We start from the raw sequence: 20,228 nt of genomic DNA on the forward strand, positions 1-20,228 counted from the left end.
ATTATTTACACCCAAACATTTATCACTGAAAATCCACAATGACCATAACAGAGGTACATCTTCTAGTAACAAGTTACGAACGTACCGTTTGTTTAAAACTATATATAAAGAAGAAGAGTACCTATCGGTTAACAACATACAACACAGGATAGCTGCAACAAAACTCCGAATAAGTTGCCACAAATTACTCATAGAAACGGGACGGCACAACCGCATTCCTCTCCAGAACAGACTCTGTCAATACTGTAACATGAATAGAATAGAAGATGAACAACACTTTATTTTAGACTGTACTTTATATTCTAATGAAAGATCTGTCCTTTTTAATTATATTAAAGAGAAGTTCCCATACTTTGAACACCTAAGCGCAAATGATAAATTTATATTTTTGATGCGTCTAGACAAACCCTGTATCACAAACATGATCTGCTCCCACATTTTTCACTGTACAAAAAAGCGAGAAGAAGTTGACCTGTCTGTATTAGCTCAGTGACTAGAACACTATGTATTAGCTTAGTATAGTACCCTTGTATGTTCCTTATGTATGTATGTCTAAGTCAAGTAGTGCATCTTTTGTCTCCAATTTTCTATATACGTTTGTTATGTGTCTGTCATACTCAGTATCTTGACCTGTACCTAGCCCGTCGTGGCATGAATGTACAATAAAGGTATTTCAATTTCAATTGTACCGGGGAAATTCCCATAGCTCGAACAAAAGTTTCACATCATATATTTCACCACCTCTAAAAAAAAGATGAACGTTTAGGCCATCATGAAAACATAGAACTATTTAGACACTGTACACATACGGTGCATACGCGTTATCATGATACAGACGTTGTTTGCCCCATCGATCCACCGTCAGGCAGTGTTCCAATTAAAAGTCTATAGGAGGCGTCGTGTTGTCCGGCACCTTGCTGTACGAGAGTGAAGTGTCAATAAGGGGTCATGCAGTGGAGTCAATGCGTTATTCTAATGATGTAAGAAAGTCCAGTTCCTTCACATAGTACGCACGTATGGTGTATAATCTCATTAACTGACAGACATGAACCTCAAATCCCTGTTGTACCAATTGCCCCTTGATGACACATCTTCCTCTTTTCCATTACCTGTTCCGGTCATCGTGCATCTCCTTGGCTCTGGCGATGACCGCGTCCACACGAATCACAGCTTCAAGAATAGAGGCAGTGACGAAGGGGTCGCCAGGGTGGTTGTCCTGTGATTCTGCCGACAACAAGGATGCCATTTTATCTTTTTTCATCGAACATATAATGATATATAAATGCATGGCCTATAGAATGTAAAGAGGACTAACCAGAAAAGAGCTTTTGTGTTGATAGACTGACGAGCAGTACTAGTAACCTACATGGCCTCAGCGACGTTCTTGGAGAAGAGAGAAAGAATTCATCTACAACTCACCACAGGGCGCCAGGATGAAAAGTAGGCAGAAGAGAAGCCCGATGGCTGACTTCATGGTTACCTGCATAACAAAAGTAATCACGACGAAGATGGTTTGTGTATTGAATTTTGAAACTTATAGGTTAGGTTGGAAGGGAGTTCTGGGTTGTCGTGCTCATCGCTGGGCGGTGTTTGCGGATCTCAAAACATAAAGAGCCAAGATTCCATCTCACATCCTTGTTCTTTTGTAAACATAACTACTTTTTTTTACTCCCCAGTCCACACCACAGACTAACTAGAGGCATCAATACCACCACAAGTCTATCGAAGTTTCCATATTAAGATGTATAATTGTGGCTTCATAACCAAATTATACCAATGTTTTACATAGCATCCTTGTTCAAGTTGTTATTTTCACAGACCAAAAGCAATGCTGTTATATTCTATGAAATATCAAAGAATTGATTGTAACATATTTTTTATACTTTGATGTACGCGGAGAATGACATTAGGCGCTAGGTGCAACGAGTTCAAAAGTAAAATGACTGTTCCGGCGTAACGGAGCCGTCCCGTTGATTACTGGATATTTGCCGCTCAACTCTGCGGTAAAATGTGGGTTTGGGTAGCTTTGCTATCGGCATATACTAGTAAGTATTGACTTCTCATCAATGCACAACTTGCAGTCCATTGTTTCGGCGCAACGGAGGCGTCCCGTTGTACTGGATAGTTGCTGCTCACCTCTGCGCCAAAATGTTGGCTATGAAGCCACAAGGAACGACACGTCCCGGCTATTGATTTTTCAACTAGAGCGAGCTTACAGCGGTAAGCCCAACTTCCGCCGGCCCGCTAGAGTGTGGGGAGGAGCCGTAACTGCCCAGGAGAGCGAAGATTGTGCTACACAGACTAGTATTCTAACCATATCGTAAGGTTTCTTGTCATAGTTCATAAGCAAACGCCAGCAAATATCAAATGTTACATATAATTACATAGCAAATCATTTGTAGGAATTGGACGGAATCCGAGGGACAAAGCAAATTACGAAAGAAGTAAAAACAATTACACAGCTTAACTACAACAGGTTTAGATTTTGAAACACCTAAACCAACAATTTCATGGCATGAATGGATGAAAACGTATAACGTTATATCTATATTTCCCTGGGACTAGATCCGATCCAAATCAAAGCGCTGGTACATCGATATCATTCACCTACCTACAACCTGCTAGCATGAAGTAAGCTCTGTTTGAAGATAACGCTGGCGGGTACTTTGATCAATTTGTGCTTGAATATATTTGACAATTTAACGTGCTGGCGCATTAGAAATCTAAAATAAACAGAATGTAATTCTCCCGTAAAATACAAAGTGTACCATTAAAAGGAAATCAACAAGTGCTATTCATGTATGAATTATTAGCTTTCTCACCGACAAATGTATCTTGTAAAATGCCGACAGGTAGGACAATGTTTAGTCTGTTACTCGTTTGAGCCCTCCAACTGTCCGCCTCCCTTCTCTATGAGATTCTCACCGTCCGTTTAATAGTAACAACGACAGAATGGCTGATGCAAAGACTTATCACGTGATTTCCACGACACTTTCTATTGGTCCGTCTAGATACTTAACCACAACATCACTTCGGTTAGGCTACGTGGCTAGTTATGTACCGTTACTCGTCACCGCACTGTGTCGGCGGAATTGAAAATGCAAAGCACCAAGATTCCATCTCACATCCTTGTTGCTATATGAAACCAAGGACATCATATGAATCTCAGGGCTTTTTTATAGAAACACAAGTAGTTTAATTGCGTCATGATAATTAGTATGACTGGCGTCAGTAGCGTCCTTGGATTTTCCCCACAGTCTTATGTAAAATTTCATGGACTGTTCGTCTCTCTCATGATGTATACTCACATGAAGGTACACGAGCATCAACAGTGTCGCAACATATCAAAGCGACTGGTTTTGTGGAATTCGATGTGTGGAAAAGATAACTAGTTCGTCAGAGGCGAGTATAGGGGCCAGCAGGGCCGGGGAACCAACTATGATAGTACCCAGGCTAATCCTTGTTGTAAGATTTTCCTCAAGTTGATGAATAAACTTCATTGAGTAAAATTTCTTCTATTTGGTGGTATAACCGAAGCCTTGCGTACGTACCACAGAAGTAAGACATCAACGTCGCAAGATATCAAAGACTTGATTGCGACATGCTGTGTATACTTTAGTTTGCGCTGGTCCACTACTTTTCTACCAAATGTTTGAAAATAATTTTCTTAAACATTGTGGCGGCTGAGAATTACCTTGTTCTGTGTAACAAGGAGTGACTGAAAAGCATCATGCGTTAAACTTGGGTTTGGGTAGCTTTCCTATCGGCATACACTAGTAAGTATTAACTTGTCATAAATGCTCAAGTTGCAGTCCATTGTTCCGCGGAGCCTTCCCGTGGTACTGGATATTTGCTGCTCACCTCTGCGCCAAAATGTTAGCTGTGAGGCCACAAGGAAGGACACGTCCCGGCTATTGATTTTTTAACTAGAGCGAGCTTACAGCGGCAAGCCCAACTTCCGCCGGCCCGCAGTACTGCCCAGAAGAGCGAAGTTTTTGTTACACAGACTAGTATTCTAACCATATCGTAAGGTTTCTTGTCATAGTTCATAAGCAAACGCCAGCAAATATAAAATATTACGTATCAAATAATTTATAAGAATTGAACGGAATCCCGAGGGGCCGACTAAATAGCATGTACAAAAGACGTAAAAACAACAAGAGGTCGATGACTTCATACCTTTGTCATGTATGAGTTTGGGTTGTCAGAGATATGCTACTGTATATAGTTTGACTTTTATTTTACTGGTATGTGAACCAAAGGATGTGTGTGATACATACGTCGGAGTACAGAAACACGTTACAAGAGTACAGAAGTCACGATGCTTGACGTCATTATCGCCACCAATTGGTGTATCTTTCGGGTTTAGAGTGCTGTGGAGTTAATATTGGTGGTTTCATTGACTTGCATGCTACTGGGTGCAAAAGATAACTAGTTCGTCAGTGGCGAGTATAAGAGCCGGGGAACCAACTAGGATAGTACCCAGGCTAATCCTTGTTCTATGGGTTTCCTCGGTCCGAAGTATAAACTTCATTGAGTATAATTTCTTCTCTTTGGTGGTATATCGAAGTCCTGTGTACTACAGAAACATGATATCGACGTCGCAAGATACCGAAGACTTGCGACATGTTTTGTATACTTTGATATGCACAGGTGATGGCATTCTTCTTCTCCTTCTCGAGTCACCACTTCAGGAGATGGCACTAGGGTTGAAGAATCCATAGATTGCCATTGTATGTATTTTTCCAGGCTAGCCCTTTACAATAGCTTTGTCAGCAAGTTGGGAAGCCTAGACAATCATTGTCGAACCAATAGATAAATAGATAAATAAATCGTATATTTGATACTTCAACTCTTAATTTATTTATTCACAAGTGGACCATCTGCATATTTTGTAATTGAGATGTCTTAGTATAGTTACATGTATGTATTGAAGATATTGAAGATATGTATTGAAGATATCAGCGGTGTGCTGTTAATCATTTTCACGGTGCCCGGCGGTGTGTGTTACGCTTCGGTTACATAAAAGAGTTCATTTTACATCCGTATTGCTTATCCGTGTGTTTATCCCAGTCTTGTATAAATATCACTCACTACGCATCTCTCTTGCAAAGAAATCATTTTTCCTGGACACTAAAGCAATATTAGTATCGACAGGGTTGCAGGATATGAAAGAATCGATTGCGACATATTTTGTATACTTTGATGTACGCGGGCGATGACATTAGGCGTCAACGGTTAACGACCCCAACGTGAGAAGGTTCGACGCATAAACATTTATAGTAGGGTGCACAGGCAAGGTACAAAAATCTAATATGGAACAATCAACTCAACGCCCCTACGTACTACAGAAACATGACAACAGCGTCGCAAGATACCAAATACTTGATTGCGACATGTTTTGTATGCTTCAGTTTGCGCAGAAGATCGACCAGTCTTCCCTCCGCATCTTAAATACGTTAACTCATGTATTCCGTTACAAGTGGACCATCTTTATTTTGTAATTAAGATGTCTTAAGCGATGGTCACAACCCGCCGTACGTGCTTCTGCGTGCTGTCTACGTGCAAAAACGTGGGCAAACGTAGGGCATCCGTGCGTGGTGAGTACCACCTCCGTACGGAATCCTACGGATTTGGGAGCACGCAGACACACCGTAGAACTTTAAGTGCATGTAAAACCTTTTCCACGTGCGGTCTGCGGATTCACCACCCGTGCGTGCGAGTACGAGCGACGCGCGTGCCCCGTACGTGTCGTGCGGAAGAAGCACGTGTGAGTACGGCCTCCTTACGGTAAAGTTGCAATCGCACGAAAATCGTGCGTTGTAAGCACGTACAACTCACTTACCACTTGCGCCACGTACGATGCACGCAACCGCTCACGGCCAGACTTGGCGTGCAGATCATACTCTTACACTTTGTGCAACCGTGCGAGTGACGTGCGAGTGACGTGCGTCGACGCCACTCCTTCCCTACGTTTTCAGAAAAAACATAGTTATGTCTTGGAGAGAGCAGATATACAGAGGAGCGGTGTGCTGTTAGTAATTCTCACGGTGCCGGTGTGTACTCCCGTATTGGTGTGCTTTTGTCCGAGTCTGGTGTAAATATTACTCACTGCGCATCTATTGAAAAAATATAATTTTTACTGAACAAAAACAATGATGCCATCGTCAGCGTCGCAGGATATTAAATGCAAAGAATTGATTGTGGCATATTTTGTATACTTTGATGTACGCAGCAGGTGCTGGCATTAGCCGCGGTAACTCGATCTCTTTGATCGATAGACATTATGGTGTATTTCATTCCTTTATGTGCGATGTTCCCACTGAATCAAAACCATTTGTACAATGATTGAAAAAAATTCAATGACGAATGGATGTTATAATACATTTGTAATTGGCAGTAAACGTAGCACAATACATTTCTTTTTTCATGTGAAAATGTAGAAATCTTGTTTTTCTGGCCCGCCTTGTTTTTTCACCCAATTGAATTAGATTTGGAGTCTGCTGAGGGTGGCATCCATAAAATTTACTTGCTGTGACCTAACACAGAGATTTCAGTCCTTAGTAAGGCTGAGGTCACATTTCCAAGCCGGGGCCCGACCGGGCATTTTATGGACGGAAAAGTATGATATGAAAGACAATCAAGCACAAAAAAGTTGAAAATATGAACAATGGGAACTATCTGCGTATATTCATGATATGAATTGTTAATTTTTCGCTAATCCAAACAGCCCGGCCGGGCCCCGGGTTGGAAATGTGACCTAAGCATTAGGGGGGTAAAATACAGGGGGACCTGATCTCTATAGCGGTGTCGCCCATGGAGGATCCAAATCGCTGGCGATTTCGCCCCTGGGTGGATGGGGGGAGGTGAAACCAATGTGGGGGGCGAGGTGGTGGGATTTGTTTGTGGTGTGTGTGGTCTCTAGTGAAGGGTGGGGTCCCGGCGGGACCAAATATCTAGCGATCCCACCCCTCGGAAGGGGGGGGGGCAAATCATGACATCGGAGCAACTGAGGCGCCCCGTTGTACTGGATATTTGCCGCTCACCTCTGCGCCAAAATTTTAGCTGTACGTGGTGACCCGGCTATTGATTTTTCAACTAGAGCGAGCTTACAGCGGCAAGCCCAACTTCCGCCGGCCCGCTAGAGTGCGGGGAGGACCCGTAACCGCCAGGAGAGCGAAGTTTGTGCTACACAGACTAATATTTCAGTTATATCGTGTACGTGAGGTTTCATGTCATAGTTCATAAGCAAAGGCCAGCAAATGTCAAATGTTACGTATCATATCATTTATGATAAGAACTGCACGGATACTAGGGGCCGACTGAATAGCAAAGTACAAACGAAATAGCGAACGTACTACAGCCAAATAAACTATCAAAATTGCATCATTTGACTAGATCTACAGGTTTATATACCGAAACACCTAAACCAACAATATCATGAAATGAATGAACACATATATTTCCTTGTCAACGAGACCCTACCCAAATCAAACCTCTGGTACACTCTTCACTTATGCTGAGGTCTCATTTCCAAACCGGGGCCCGGCCGGGCAGTCTTATGGAGCGAAAAGTATGATGATAAGGTACAACAAAGCAGAAAGGATTTTAAAGAATTTCTAATGGGAACTTTATGAGTACTTTATTGATATAGATTTTTGATTTTCCGTTAATCGAAACAGCTCGGCCGGGCCCCGGTTTGGAAATGTGACCTCAGCATTACCTAAGACCTGCAGCTGGTAGCCTGTAATAACGTCTGATGAGTAATTTTGATCTATTTGTGAATATATTTGACATTTCAACGTACTGGCGTATTTAATTAGAAGTCTAAGACATAATGTAATTCTCCCGAACTTCAATCAATCAGTCTATATAGGATATAAAAGTACAATTAAAAGGAAATCAACAAATAATATTCATGCATTAAGTATCATTATTAGATTTCTTACCGACAAATGTACCTTGTAAATTGCCGACAGGTAGTACACTAGTACTGTTCAGTCAGTTATTCGTTTGATTCAACCAACTGTCCGCTTCCCCCGAGTCTCTCACCGTCCTTGTGTCAGGGAAAACTAAGAGAGTTCGTTGCAAAGCTTCATCACGTGATTTCTAGGACTATTTCTATTGGTCTGTCTAGATACTTATCCCATTATCACTTCGATAAGGCTACGTGGCGAGTTCTGTACCGTTACTGGTCACCGCACTGTGTCGGCGGATTTGAAAATGCAAAGCACAAAGATTCCATCTCACATCCTTGTTGATATATTCAGCCTTATTGCATATCAAGGCTTTATGATAGCAACGCAGGATACTCGAGAATGGCCAACAAAAGCCCGTCAAAAGTCAAATTAACAGACGTATGGCAGGTGTCAATAGCGTCCTTATTAGACTTTTCTCACAGTTTTCTGTAAAATCTTGACAGACTGTTCGTTTCTATCATGATATACCCGTACAGGTGGCTACACAAACAACAACAGTGTCGCAAGATATCAAAGGAATTGCGATTTATGCATGTTTACTTTTATGTATGCAAAAGATGACTAGTTCCACAAAAGGTGACACATAGGAGCCATGGAAAACCAACTAAGATGGTACCCAAGCCGATATGATATTACATCCTTGTTGTCAGGCTTTCTCCGCTCTCATAGATATACTTCATGGGCTAAAATTTCTTCTCTATGATGATATATCGATCTAGCCCTGCGTATCAAAGAAACAACATCACAAGATATAAAGGGATTGATTGACATGTTTTATATATTTTGAACAATTCAAAGATATACCAGGCCTCTGAAACGTTAAAACGTGCATTTCGTTAGACGTGGACCACTGTACTAATTGCGATACAATTATATCTTGATGTCTTGACGAGACCACATTTATAAAGCAACAATGCACTGTCTGAGGGGAATAGACTTCATTTTAGATCCGTATCGCTGTGCTTTTATCTCAGTCTTGTGTAAACATCACGCATACTACGCATCTCTATTAAATAACACACGAATGTAACAATTGCTTCTTCTATTCTTGTTACCAAGTTATTTAACTTAAGTGCATTTGGCCCGTGTAGGGCGTGAACATGCAATAAAGTTCATTGTCATTGTCATTAAAAATATATGAGTTTTACTGAACACAAACAATGGTGCTACCGGCTTAGGGTATTAAAGAATTGACATGTACATTTTATATACTTTGATGTACGCAGGTGCTGACATTATCGGTGACGGTTCAAACTAAGGTAGATTGGCTGTAACACGCTTATTTTTTTATCTGGATACTCAGGTCGTAATAACCCTAGAATTTGGCCCGTTTCATATTTGAATAATCCTCCTGTCAATACCAGATTTTTTTACACTATTGACATGATTTTTCCTGCCAATAGTGCAGAATTGTGCTTTATTGACAGGGCCATCCTGTCAATAACAGAAATAAATGCACCATTGACAGGATGGCCCTGTCGACAGTAAATCTTTTCTGTTATTGACAGGACCATCCTGTCAATAGTGCAAAATTTTCCGTTATTGACAGGACCATCTTGTCAATGGTACAATTTTTTCTGTTATTGACAGGAAAAATCTTGTCAATAGTAGAAAACCTTGCGGTATTGGCAGGACCATCCTGTCAATAGCAGAAAATTTTCCACTGATCCTGTCAACAGTGCATTTTTTTCTGTTATTGACAGGATGGTCCTGTCAATAACGCAAGTTTTTCCACTATTGACAAGATGGTTCTGTCAATAGTGCAAATTTTCCACTATTGACAGGACGGTCCTGTCAATATCCATAAGCTTACGACAAGGGACAAAGCCCTGTTCGCGACTTGCCGCAAAACGTAAAACACGTTTTGCGACTGAAGGGTCAGGGAGGGGCGTGGAGTTGTTGACTTCAAGCGGACTGAGAACGTCTTCTAGCAAAGAACAGGTGAGGTTTGAAGAAGTTATATTTTTATGTCAGGGCCTGAAGTACGTGACAGGAGGCTGTCTTGCAGCGTTTCGTGTGGCGGAGGAAACAGCTCACACGGCCTAGTCCTGGAAACGCCCGTCCGCGGAATGCGGAAGTATTATTATAAAACGAACGAAACATAGATAGTTTGATACTTCTAGTTTTACTCTCAGTAAACTTGGACATGCACATGGGATGTGGGAGGGGAACGAAAAGGCGAGATCGCCATAATCTATCAGGCGCAAACTGACTCGGTGCACAGTACCATAGCATAGGCTCGTGAAGCTAACGTTATTCAAGCTCATTAAATCAGCCCTTCCTGACAAACCAGCAACTCTGTCGTTCGCACTCATCTGGAACCAATTTGGCGGTAGATTTTATATTGTTAAACCTGGAATTCAGCCAGGTGACTTTGAATTTTTAATGGAAATGTGATTACTCAGTTCACCATGACTGTGAGTTATCCTGCATATATTATACACGGGTTTCAAATGTAACTAAATATTAGTGTGATGTCACCTGAGAACCTCCAGTAGCTAGTAGCTACTAAAATTATTATTATAAATTTATGGCTACAACAATCGCCTAGCCTCTGGAAGGCAATGGCTTTTTGTATTACATGTATATTGTATAAAGACAACTTGCTATAGATTTTATAATATGTGTGGATTATTTGTTACCCCTTTAGAAGGATGGCTTTCTCATACGGACAACAACAGCGAGCACCAGTTGGTGGCCCCCCTGTTTCCAAAGTGGAGCTGTCCATTAGCTGTGAACACCTGATGAACAAAGACACCACCTCAAAGTCTGACCCCATCTGTGTTCTCATGATGCAGGAAGGAGACAAGTGGTTCGAGGTGATGAATTAGTAACACAACTTCCAGCTAGAACTACAAATACTACTTGCATAATCATAACTACCGGTAACACCTTGAAATTCATGTATTGCTTATAACTAATATAAGCCTTTAAAAAATGATTTTGAATCTGTTATTACTGTCTGTGTAGAACTTGAGGAGTAATGTCATATATTGATATACATGTACGAGTATGTAATTTGACTTCTCAGCAACAGTTTTAGAACAGTAATTAAACTAGTTTATACTTTCAAGTGAGCATATTTCATTATATGATTCATAGGTAACCTAAAGTCTTGAACATAGAAGCTCAATGCAGTTTTGGTTTTGATGCCCATGCATCGTTTTTTATAATCAACTGTATTCAACATTTGATGCAGACCATTGAACTGTAAATTTTCCCACCATCACAGTTTGGGAGAACTGAGCAGGTAGTCAACACCCTGGACCCACTGTTCTCCACTAAGTTTGAAGTGGACTACTATTTTGAGGAGGTTCAGAAGTTGAAGTTTACAGTGTATGATGTTGACAATGCCACCTCCACACTGGCGGATGATGATTTTCTTGGAAGTCTGGAATGCACTCTGGGTCAGGTAGGGAGAAATGTCTTAGTGATTAGTGTTTTCATAGTCACTTACCTTACATCTGCCAATTCTACATCCATTGTCGCTATCAAGAAAAAAATTAGAAGCGTTTCCTTTTCAAATAATACATTATGATTATTAGAAAACATATATATATATATAAAGATTATGGAAAGATTATATACCAGGAGTTAAGATGATATAGAATGATGGTGGAACTGCTGTTTTAAACTTTAATATTTTGAATTCAGGTCTAAATCCTCCCTGCCATTTTACAGCATAATCTTTCTGACTGACTTGTGTTGTCCAGATTGTCTCACATGGGACATACAAAAAGCCACTTGTTCTGAAGACAGGCAAAGCTGCTGGGAAGGGTGAAATCAAGGTGAGCATGGATAATTAGTGATACTTGCCATGTCTTGCAATGTTTAAACATTACACTGTGTCTACCATAGGTTGATGAGTTGAATATCTGTATCTGCTTCTACTCTGTGTTACCCTCCTTTAAATACCACTATGTGCATTTAAATTGCTGCCTCCCTTGTCTACAAAGTACCAAATAAGGTGTATTTTCTTGTCCCTTGCTTTCCCAGATTGTTGCACAGGAGCTGACTGACCACCATGTTGTGGACATCAATTTCAGAGCTCACAAACTGGACAAGAAGGTGGGTGTGTTCGTGGGAGGGAGGAGTTTCATGATTTCTGTCTGTCATAGATATGGCTGTTCGCACGCCTTTCACTGTCAGCCTATCCTGAGCCTTAAGGTGGTAAAGAAAGCTCCCACTAAACCATCCAAATAGCTAGATTGTCTTTGTGTGTCTCTGGCTGTAAGAGATACCTTACTAAATGGTTTCTGACATACAGTGTATTTTTTCCACAGGACACATTCAGCAAGTCTGATCCATACCTGGAAATTCACAAACAAGGCAAGGATGGCTTCTGGCAGCTGGTACACAGGACAGAGGTGAGAGGAATGTGCTCATCAGTCCAGAGATGAGAAACAATCAAATTAGACAGGTCACCATAGTCCATTTAAGTTAACTAATGGATTTAATATTGAATGGTAGGTGATGGACCTGTACATTCTAGTTGATATAGTGTGTGGTTCATACATACATCACCTCTTCTACAGTAATGCTGACTGGTACATTGATGTTGTAATTGCTTAGTGAACAAATTAAGGGGGCACACCCCAGTTTATTTGGCGTTTCTATTCGAAGCTGCACACCCTCAAATCTAGCGACCGTCTCTGCCGTGGAGTAGTTCGGAAGGAGAATAACTGTATATGGGACGAAAGGATATCCCTTCAGCTACAAGACCAGCTGAGTTTGGTTTCTTCAACCTTTTTAAGTTTTGTAAAACCAACGGAAAAAACATTATTTTCACTCCAAAATTAATGCACAAAATTGCGAATTTTCACGTAGGATAATCCCATAGAAAAAAATTTTCCGGCAGAAATGACTGATGCTGGCAGAAAGACCCAAACCTTGACTATACCCGAGTAAATTATAAAGAAAATTCTAGCACTGTAATTTTTTTTAATCGTCCACAGCGCGAGGGGTTGCAAATCCGCTACTAGGAAGGCGCAGAGCGAAATCTAGGTCAAACGGGCGGATTACACTTGGCGCGCAAGGATACCCGGAAGTAAGGTTCGGAGCCAGAAGAAATTTTTACCCCAAAATCACCATTTCTTACACTCTTCAGCCATGTTAATGTTTAATGATATTTCGTGGCAGTTTATGAGAAATGTCACCTCAAAGTCGGACCCTCAAAACCCTTTCGTCACTTTTTTGCCACGGACTATCGTGGACCCCTGTCGCGGAAGAACTGGTGTGTGCACCGTTAAGTTGGATTATGACATTTTCCCTGTTTGATCTGTAGGTAATACAGAACAACCTGAGCCCCACATGGAAGGACTTCACCCTCACTGTACAATCTGTTTGTAATGGAGACTATGAGAAGCAACTGAAGGTGTGATATTTGACATTGTACATTTTCCTTTTCAGATTACAACATGATAAAGTAAAGAATGTACATTGTATATGCATTGTCTATTTCCACTAGCAGAGGCACAATAGCCAATCAGTGTATTTTCTGATTAAATCCTTTCAATAACTAATCACTGTGTGTCTAACATAACAGCTGATATGTTATGACTGGGACTCAGATGGAAGCCATGACCTGATTGGTGAGGCCACCACGACCCTGAGGCAGATGATAGATGACAACCAGGGAGGGAGGAGACAGGTATGGAGTGAGAGCTCTGGCATCTAATCTATATCACATTCAATGTCCCATAATAATATAATGTACTGAAATAAAACCTGTAAGATACTTGCCTTTGGCCTGCTTCTCTGGATTATAAGAGTTTTGGTTTGAATCCCAGCAGCCTACCTGTTGGTGGAAATGCTGAGGATCTTACTAACTGCCTCCAGACTGTAAGCTGTCTCTGTTCCCACAGGTGGAGTTTCCTTGTATCAACCCTAAGAAAACCAAGAAGTCATCCTACAAGGACTCAGGCATCCTGTTTCTTACCAAGTGCATTGTAAGATGTTTAGCTTCTTATCAATAGGTAGATTTATGTGCAGACGTTGAATAGCTGAGGTTGTTCCTAAACATACAGGAACGATAGGACATAGATGAACTAGATTCAGTACAACAAGGCACCCACAGTGCTCCCTTCAGCTTAATATCTAACTGCGGACACTTTGGTTAAGATGTTGGGGATTTTTATTAAGTTGGTGATTTGGTGATTTTTATTAAGACCAGAGTTTCTTTCAATGCCCTCTCATAGTGTCTTAATGTCATTAGCTCAGACCACTACGTTGGTTTTAATTCTGATTTACCTTACTTATGTGTAATGAAGTGAAGCATTTTTATACTTGTTGTCTGTTTTTCCTTTAAGCTAAGGAAGGAGTACTCTTTCTTGGACTACGTCTTTGGAGGCTGCCAGATCAACTTCACAGTAAGTCATTAACTTGGTGAGGGTTTTAATTTCTTTACACATGGAGATTTTTTAAACTGCCACACATCTAATTTAATACCATTTTTAACCATGTTTGATTTTTTTTAAAAATGTGTACAGGTTGGAGTAGATTTCACAGCTTCAAACGGCAACCCAAAGGACCCAGCCAGCCTGCATTACCTCGGTCATGGCCAGCCGAACCAGTACCAGCTGGCTATTGGTTCTGTGGGTGGAGTGGTCCAGGACTATGATACGTAAGTCCTACATGTGCAGCATTGCTCCACAAGCACATGTACCTGCTGATAGTTCCAGTATCTAGATGGACTGTACATGTACTCATAACTTTAACTTTTGAATTGCATTGCAACAACACAATTCACATGCAGCAACTGCCATTGCTGGTATCGTGCGCCACACATTACAAAACATGCTCAAACTTCTGAGAGAAATGGCAATAAAATATGGTATAGAATATGAAATAGCTGCAATGGTATAGAATTGTATGATGTTTGGTATGTGATTGCATATATATATCAGTAAAGCCATGCATTACTTAAAATCACATAAAGCAAAATGCAAAATAAGGAAGGTCATGGCACGGTACAATCTGACATGTTTTTTAAGTTTGTAAATTGTTGTTTTCCATTTTACTGACAGGGACAAGATGTTTCCATCACTTGGCTTTGGAGCCAAAATTCCTCCTGACTTTCAGGTATATCTCAAATAATTTGTCTGTATGGTTTTCAAACCTCGCTATCAATTTGGCAGTACAGCTATGTACAAAGAATTATATATCAGGAAAAATTTAACTGAATCATACCTATTTTTTTCTTTTGCAGGTTTCGCATGAGTTTGCCCTGAACTTTAACCCTCAGAACCCATACTGCATGGGTGTGGAAGGTATTCTTACAGCCTATCAGAACGCCCTTCCCCAGATCCAGCTGTATGGACCGACCAACGCTTCTCCCATCATCAACCACGTCGCCAGGTTTGCTACTCAGGCAGCCCAGCAGCCTGGAGCTTCGGTGAGGGAATTTCTACATTCTGCTTTGACATGTCTTGCCAGATTTCATGTCTTTGATTGTACTTCTCATGAGAAAAACTGTCTTTTGAACTAGCTCTGAGAGACATGTTTACTAGAAAAGAGGTCTTGTAACACGAGAAAAATATGTTCACTGAAAAAAGGAGATGTTGTTGTGTAATTTGCAAATATATATACAAACTAAACTTGCAAGATTAACTGTTTGGTTGATCATTTAATATATGAACTGCATAAAATCCTGACACCCTCATTGAAATGTTGGTAAAATTTCAGCAGCAAAAGATGTATCTACCGGTATGTCATATTCCCATGGCAACATTCCTTGCTAACATTCTGCTCTTACCATCCTGTACCCCCCTCCCCTAGGCATACTATGTCCTACTGCTGCTGACAGACGGGGTGCTGACAGACATGGACGCCACCAGAGAAGCCATCGTGAGGGCCTCCCACCTCCCCATGTCTATCATCATCATTGGTGTTGGTGATGCAGACTTTAGAGGTAGTCTTATTACACTTTTGGAATCATATGCAATGAGTTTATTTCTTACTGTTACTTATTAACAGTTCCTGTTGCAATGATTTTAGGATTAGCATTGTCCTGTTCTGGTATTTTAACACAGAATAAATCTCTGTGATATGACATGTGCTTCTTGTACCCCGGTAATATTCTGTGATATTCTGATATTTTCTCAGTGTTTAATTGTTACGGTGACAGTGCTGTCCTTATATGTCTTGCTGTTGTTGTTCTGATACTATCCTGTTGTTACCTAAACATGGCACAGATATGGAGATACTGGACGGGGATGACGGTGTGCTGAAGTCTCCGCGGGGAGAGCCGGTACTGAGGGACATCGTGCAGTTTGTTCCATTCCGACAATTTCAGAATGTGAGTGAGAACAAATCTGAATCTTTTCACTTTCAACACACTTCACAGCGTGTTGCATCATTTGCTAACTGGATTAGTTTATATATGTTGGATACTTCCTGCTAGAATTACTAGCTGACTAGCCAAAAGGTATGTTGCCTGACATTCAGGAATTTTAGGCAACTTGAATGATTACAGCATTGAGAGGACTTCTAGGCAACATTATTACTGGTATACTGCTCCAAAGTAATCACTTTTTATGTGTATTTTATGTGAAAGATTTTCATCTTCTTGTTTACTAATGTGTCTACATTGCTTTAAATTTACAACTACAAAAATGTACCAGGTGTTTATTTATGTATGTATGTATGTATGTATGTACAGCTACATGTAGGCACAGGCAGGTTCACAAGTCAGGACTCCATCTTTTCAGAAACTACACTTTCCAGCCATTGCCTTTACATAGAAGCTGTGCACAAAATTGTTCATATATATATATCATTCCCTTTCTGATGCCCCTTTACCTGATGACAACATTCCTGCACCCCACCCGACACCTCTTTTCTGCTACATCATATTACATGCTCTTTCCCTGCTGCATTAACAAGGCTGGAGGGTTAAATACTTTCTCTACCTTGTAGTGACTTTTCTCTCTGTCCCCTATAGAAAGCCCCTGCAGCACTTGCACGGAGTGTTCTCCAAGAGTTGCCCAATCAAGTTGTCCAGTACTTCAAAAAGCGAGGAATGGCTCCCAACACACCTAACCCCACTCAAGGCCCTGTGTAGGCTCTGTGTAGGCAAAAGGTGAACTTTCTACCAGCTCTTAGTGATATAGACCTTTCTAGAAAGTTGGCAAGGATGAATTTTTCGTATTAATAAGACTGGAGGCATTTTCATGCACAATACATTCCAGCTTTGTTTGCAACAACACAAGTACATGTGCTGTCCTTTAGCTTCTCAGCTGGTGTAATGCTATTTTATTAGGTTGCTGTCACTAGTCTGGGGAATAATTCTTTGCAAGTAGTCAAATTACCTGTACCTTATATGTTATGCTTTCAAGTAATTTTTTTCTAAGTGCTTCCAAATTTGCCTAACAGGAAGCTCCACAACACAGAATGATCAGTGATCACCCTAAGCCTTCCAGGTTACCTCTATCATTATTAGATGGTAGGATACACATGGCAGTCAGTGAGCAGTTGTGCCCTGAAACAAAAATAACAAAAAACAGCATGCATAACAGCTTGACCTTCTGCCATGTCTATTGTGACCTCTACTAATCTAGTATGTCCCTAACCATAATCCTCCCTATTGTTGTTTTGCTGTAACTGATGTATCCATGTGTGTGTGATGTGCTGTGAGCAGTTTTAGGTTTCTGGCCTGCCGTGCAGTTTGTTTGATGTTGGTTTTGTTTTGCTCAGTTACGACTAAAAATATTGTTGTTTGCAAGATCTTGGTGTGTTGAAAGACAAAAATAGTAGTATGCTGACACTTGTGTTCATCTCCTATATCTACAGAAGCATTCTGCTGAGCTGGCCAAAGCTGTACTTTCTGAGGTTCCCAGGCAAGTTGTTGCCTACTTCAGTAAGAAGGGCATCCTTCCCAACAATGCCAACCCACTGTGAGGTGTTGTATGTATGTCGTGTTGCATATTTCAGTACCCTGAAAACAGTTGAAAATTGAAAATATTTCTGGGCCTGAAAGCTTGCTCACTTCAATATTTTTTACACTTAAAAAATTGTACCTTTTTCCTAATAATTTGTCATTTTAGTACCATGGTATAGTAAGTTTCAGATACAGTTAAGCCAAATATGACTATTAGGTAAAAATGTAGTCACATAATTACCTGAATCATGTACCACTGAAATTCCTCATACAACTGTTTGCAATAGATGAACATTTCACTCTTATATGATATGCACGTACACCCTTCTCCAGCACCTATGTAGCCAGGACAGACTTGGTGTGCAGATAGCAGGGAGAGTTGTAATGAAACATGTCAAACATGGAAAGCAGTCTAGGTTTTTTTTCTTATGGACTTGTAAAGTCAGAAGAGATAATGAAGAGATTTTGAACCAGCTTACATGTAGCTATACACCCCCAGAACAGCTGAGGATGAGACGACACGAACCCAGATGCTCGGACCCGAGCTGAGGCCAGACGAGACATGTAGCTATGAATTATTAACCTTAGGGTGCTGGAGTTGAGGCATAGAAGGTATGTTGTTGCACTGGGATGGCATTTGTTGGTGACCCAATGCTCTACACCATAGATTAGAATATTTTCTCAGATTGTACATGTATATAAGAGCTATATAACTACTAACTATGCTGCAGAACCTTTGAATATATATTGGAACCTCTTAATAATTTTGAAGAGCATAAATTTAGGAATGCAGGACTTACAATGTATGAGCGGCAAGGTTGAGTTAGATTTAGCTCTTAAATTAGTCATATGTTATTATTGTTACTTGCAATTATCCTAGAGGCCTGCAGGCAAGAACTTGCAATAAACTTATTTATAAATATGTAACCAGCCTCTGCCACATTCCTGCACAGCTGGTGTTTCACTGCAAGTCAGGTATACTGGTTGACTAATACATGTATATGTATATGTATATGGCAATTTTTTCTTGCAATTGGAAAATATCTACAGACTTTATATAATAATGGCTTTACAACCCATTGTTACAAACATGTGATGTTAAGCAAGACTACATGTAGCACATGTATAACTGCAATAAATCATCTTTTTTGCAATATTCATCAGTTTGAAGTGCACTTTCTCTATGACACAGTAAGCAAAATACAGAGACACACCTTAGTAACTTTTCTTACATGCCTAATGCAAGAAGACACATTAAAACACATTGATGTTCATGCATCTGGCAGATGTTTATTGGTATTAAGCTATTTTGCTGTACCTTTGTTATATGAAACAGATACTTTTATAGAAAAAAATTCTTCTGGGACATTACACTACTTTTAGCAGGCAGGACATTCAACTTAAGTTCTGTTGCTACCAGATGCATAGTGCATGACTGATAAGATACCAGACCTTTAAATTTGTTCAGTCAGGTGCATCAGGTGGTGACACCATGTTTCTGGTGGCTAACAGGTCACGGTCATTCAGACCAGCTTCATCCTCTAACACTGATTTGTACCTGACTGATTTTACTACATGTATAATAGGGCAACCCATTGATGCTATTAAAACAGTGCATCATCAGAAGGTTTATCCTGTACAAGAAACAAAAACAACAAGAGTTCCGAGATCTCATACCTCCATGAAATATGGACTTGCTTTGTCCTCATTAATTATGCAAATACCTCTACATTAACATATTATATGCATAGCGATGCATACCTTTAAGTAAGTTACACATGTTACGAGGTATAAAATTCCCATCATTCACCAATAAGGATTCACAGAATTTTCACATTAATTATGCAAATTAGGTCATCATTTGCATAATTGATATCTGTTGATGTTCCGCCTGCCACAGATTAAATAGATTACATGTATAGCAGTACCATTATATGAAACACTGTAATTATAAAATTTCCTCATTAATTATGCAAATTAAGTCCTCATTTGCATAATTTGCATTTAATCATGTACAACTGTCTCTCAGGTACCTACACACCAAAAATGATGAAAATACGTTGTTCCAATCTGGACTTATTGGCTTTGAAAGTTTTTACCAGAAACTAACCTGCAGTTCCAGAACAAGCTGCTAGGGGGACCAAACTTACGCCACTTATTCCTGACAGGATAAGCTATCTGTCACCAAAAAGTCAAGACCATACATGTAGCTTGTTCAGGACAAAAGATACAAAAACCGGAAGTTCTGCTGCAGTACCAAGGTCATCCACCGGTTTTTACAGGCCCATACTTGACCTTGACCTTTGTCTTTCCAAGACTTACCATCATACCAAATATCATCACAATCCATAAAGGCATTCTGAAGTTATGCT

General features: G+C 40.4%; 1 protein-coding gene across 3 annotated transcripts; it reads left to right on the forward strand.

Annotated features, from left to right (window-relative positions):
• The first annotated feature begins 9,844 nt into the window (after positions 1-9,844).
• LOC109480822 (copine-3-like) lies at positions 9,845-17,877 on the forward strand. Of its 3 annotated transcripts, none has more exons than XM_019783145.1 (17): positions 9,845-9,920; positions 10,630-10,798; positions 11,212-11,391; positions 11,693-11,767; positions 11,976-12,047; positions 12,263-12,346; positions 13,264-13,353; positions 13,525-13,629; positions 13,844-13,927; positions 14,288-14,347; positions 14,468-14,601; positions 15,005-15,059; positions 15,187-15,372; positions 15,756-15,888; positions 16,172-16,275; positions 16,921-17,058; positions 17,769-17,870. In XM_019783145.1, the coding sequence occupies exons 2-16, from the start codon at positions 10,634-10,636 to the stop codon at positions 17,038-17,040; spliced, it is 1,647 nt and encodes a 548-aa protein (XP_019638704.1). In that variant the 5' UTR covers positions 9,845-9,920; positions 10,630-10,633; the 3' UTR covers positions 17,041-17,058; positions 17,769-17,870. The 3 variants fall into 3 exon arrangements, with proteins under 3 accessions (XP_019638704.1, XP_019638706.1, XP_019638705.1); XM_019783146.1 differs by having other exon boundaries at positions 9,854-9,920; positions 10,633-10,798; XM_019783147.1 differs by lacking the exon at positions 16,921-17,058 and having other exon boundaries at positions 17,769-17,877.
• Positions 17,878-20,228: the final 2,351 nt, after the last annotated feature.

The sequence above is a fragment of the Branchiostoma belcheri genome, unplaced genomic scaffold (assembly GCF_001625305.1).
Source record: "Branchiostoma belcheri isolate BF01 breed outbred unplaced genomic scaffold, Haploidv18h27 scaffold52, whole genome shotgun sequence".
NCBI classification, from domain to species: Eukaryota; Metazoa; Chordata; class Leptocardii; order Amphioxiformes; family Branchiostomatidae; genus Branchiostoma; species Branchiostoma belcheri.

Coding starts and splice junctions, on each gene's coding strand:
- LOC109480822 (XM_019783145.1), top strand. CDS start 10,634: ATGGCTTTCTCATACGGACAACAACAGCGAGCACCAGTTGGTGGCCCC. Junction 10,799..11,211: donor AAGGAGACAAGTGGTTCGAG/GTGATGAATTAG, acceptor CCACCATCACAG/TTTGGGAGAACTGAGCAGGT. Junction 12,347..13,263: donor AGCTGGTACACAGGACAGAG/GTGAGAGGAATG, acceptor TTTGATCTGTAG/GTAATACAGAACAACCTGAG.